The following is a 2,899-nucleotide window of genomic DNA, read 5'->3' as shown; positions in this document are numbered from 1 at the left end:
TCTCCAGGGGAAATAGCAGTAATTCCCTGGGGAGAGGCTATCAGGACTATTACTGTGCCTAAATAATCAGGGTCAATTACTCAAGGTACACTTTGTAAACCTTTCAGGGCAGAGAAGGAGCATCCCAACAACAGCCCAACTGTGTCTTTAGGGAGGGGTCCTCTAAAATCTGTGTCTATAGGCTGTACTCCCATTTGGGGGGTCAGTACGAGTCTGGTGGTAGAGTGGAGGTCCAGTCCTGCAGAGCCTTTAGTGGCTCTCCTAGGTCTTTCAGGTGGTGAAGAGAATGCCAAGGCCTCTGTTTGTCCTGTCCCTGCCTGTCTTTCTGTAGAGCCCCATATATTTGAGTGCCCTGGGGACGTGGGCCCCATTGTCCGTTTTTTGGCTGTATACCACCATATCCTGTCGCTAGAGGGCAACCATCCAAGTCTTTCATAGATCGACACTCATTTGTCCAGTGGTTTCCCTTCCTACAGCAGGGGCACAATCTAGGTTGTGGAGGTCTGCTACTACCCCGTTCCCCACTTCTTTCAGGGCACTATCTTCTATAGTGTCATTTACAGTCACATTTGAAGCAGGTATCTGTAGTAATCTTCTTTCTTAATTGTATCATCGCTACCGCTAGGCCAACATTAGTCAATGGCCCTCCTATTTCCCTGCAGACGTTCATCAAAATCTCTAAACCTTTATGTTTATATGGTGTAATAGCAATCCTACATTCTTTTGTATATTGTTCATACGCTAGCTGTTTAATAAGAGGCATAGCTGTATCAGGGTCTCCAAAGACCTTGGTAGCGGACTCTACCATGCAGGCTACAAAGTCTGAAAAAGGCTCTGTGGATCCTTGTAGAACCTTGGTAAGGTTCCCGGAGACTGCACCTCTATTAGGCAATGCTTTCCAGGCTTTAATGGCTATTTCATTAATCTGGCTATAGACCTGATCTGGATAACCAGTCTGGTCCAGAGCAAATCTGCCTATTCCCAATAGCATGTCAGCATTCCAATGTCTCTGAGGGTCTGCTCCTGAAGCCAGATTAATGGCAGCTTGAATGTTAGCATATTCATACAGGTAAGATTTCCAATCCAAGTATTGACCTGGAGAGAGGCAAGCTCTAGCTAAACTTCCCCAATCTCCAGGGGTGAGACAGTATCTGCCAAGAGCCTCAATCTGAGCGATAACAAAAGCTGCTTTGACTCCGTAGGTTTTGACTGACTCTGCCAATTGCTTTATTGTCTTAAAGTCAACAGGTTCATGATATCGCTGCCAATGTGCATCCAGAAAAACTGGAAAACGCAATCCAATCTCTTTCCATACGTCCAGGCAAAAAGAAGTACCTCCTGCAGACTTCACCATGCTGTTATGTTGAGGATTATATGGAGGAGCAGGGGGTGCTGTTGGTATAACTGCTTTCTTATCTAATTCTTTGGCTTCTTGCCACATAGCATTGGCGTGTGGCCAGTCTGGATGATATCTCTCTTTCTCATACCGAGCGGCTTCTTCCTCAAGGTCTGCCAAGTCATTCTCACTAAGCTCTGAGTCACTAGACATTCCCAAGGTCAAGGTCTTTAAAGAGGGATATATCTTACTTGTTTCCTGGTCCTGATTATTCCCTTTTTTTAAATCTCTGCTTTCTCTCTGTTCCTTTTGTCTCCTTTTCTTTTCTTTTCTTTTCTTCCCTGGGGACCTTTTCTCCCTCTGACATACTTTCTGGTTGCTCTGTGAGGATTTTCTGACCTGTCCTAATAGCTTACTCACATCGTTTATCCTCTAAGCAGGCATGGACCATTCGCCAGAGAGTTTTGGATCCGGGCTTAAGCTTACCTTCCGTAGCTTCCCTATCCAGATCTTTCCCTAACTTGTCCCACGCTCTTAAAGTAAGAGATCCTGACACTATAAACCACAGAGCACAATGGTCGTACTCATCAAGAAAACTCGACAAGGTTTTTCTTTTGATTTTGAGCTTAGGCTGACCAAGAAGCTCCTGAAGAGCTGACAGGAGCGGGCTGGAGTGTGAGTTTCCCATGCTCTACGAGCTTATTTATGACCAATTTACGAGCAGGGAGGGCTGACATGTTTATTTACACACGATCTTGTGGCCCATCATTTGTGGGCTCTTCCCAACAAATGCACTCATGCCCAGGACGATGGCAATTTAAACAGTAACACCACCACACAAAAAGGGTAAAAGGCAAATGTGTGAGTCCGACCCACAGGGGATCAATTGGGGAAAATAACATTGCCGTGTCCCATAGACCTTTTAGCCTCTAAACCAAGGCTTTTATAGTCTCTGCTTACCTCCATAGAACTTTATTGTCCCTTACCTGGGAGCTTCCTGATGTCACTGTCCTGGGTTTGAAGAGTTCTGAATCCACGAGGATGTCCTCAGATCCCTGTATGGGCCACCAGCTGTCTCGACCACCCCGGCCAGCAAGGAAGACGCAACACTGTCGGATTATTCTCAACAGCCTTTATTTCAGGAACACCTCACTATTGATATGGGGACCTCAAGCAACAAAGGCACTAGCCTTATATATAAAACAGGCTATGGCTGTATATTTGTCCTCTAGGGATTGGTGGAGCATGAAATACCTCATTAGCATGAATATCACCCCCCGGCCTTGTAGATGCCGGAGGTATGCCAACACATGTGCAGTAAGGTTGTTTACCACAAATGACCACTGGATGTCAGTGCCATCTATGTATCTATATGTGCCACTCCGTACAAACATTGTTCAATTTCCATATGAATATGTGGGCCTTTTTTCATTATTATTGTTATTGAAGACACCTACATTCCTAAAAGAAACCTTAATTAAGATCAACGTACGCATTGCACCTCTATGATAACAGTAGATTTCAACATCCCACTCTCATCAATGGACAGATCACAGAAACAGA

The 2,899-nt window shown here is 45.1% G+C and overlaps 1 protein-coding gene across 1 annotated transcript; it reads right to left on the bottom strand.

Annotated features, from left to right (window-relative positions):
• Positions 1–553: 553 nt before the first annotated feature.
• Positions 554–1,549, bottom strand: LOC148007195 (igE-binding protein-like). Its single transcript, XM_087602870.1, has one exon. The coding sequence runs from the start codon at positions 1,547–1,549 to the stop codon at positions 554–556; it is 996 nt and encodes a 331-aa protein (XP_087458996.1).
• Positions 1,550–2,899: the final 1,350 nt, after the last annotated feature.

The sequence above is a fragment of the Rattus norvegicus genome, chromosome 1 (assembly GCF_021556685.1).
Source record: "Rattus norvegicus strain SHRSP/BbbUtx chromosome 1, alternate assembly SHRSP_T2T, whole genome shotgun sequence".
NCBI classification, from domain to species: Eukaryota; Metazoa; Chordata; class Mammalia; order Rodentia; family Muridae; genus Rattus; species Rattus norvegicus.
The sequence above is the reverse complement of the archived record's forward strand: the minus strand, read 5'-3'. Positions and strand labels throughout refer to the sequence as shown.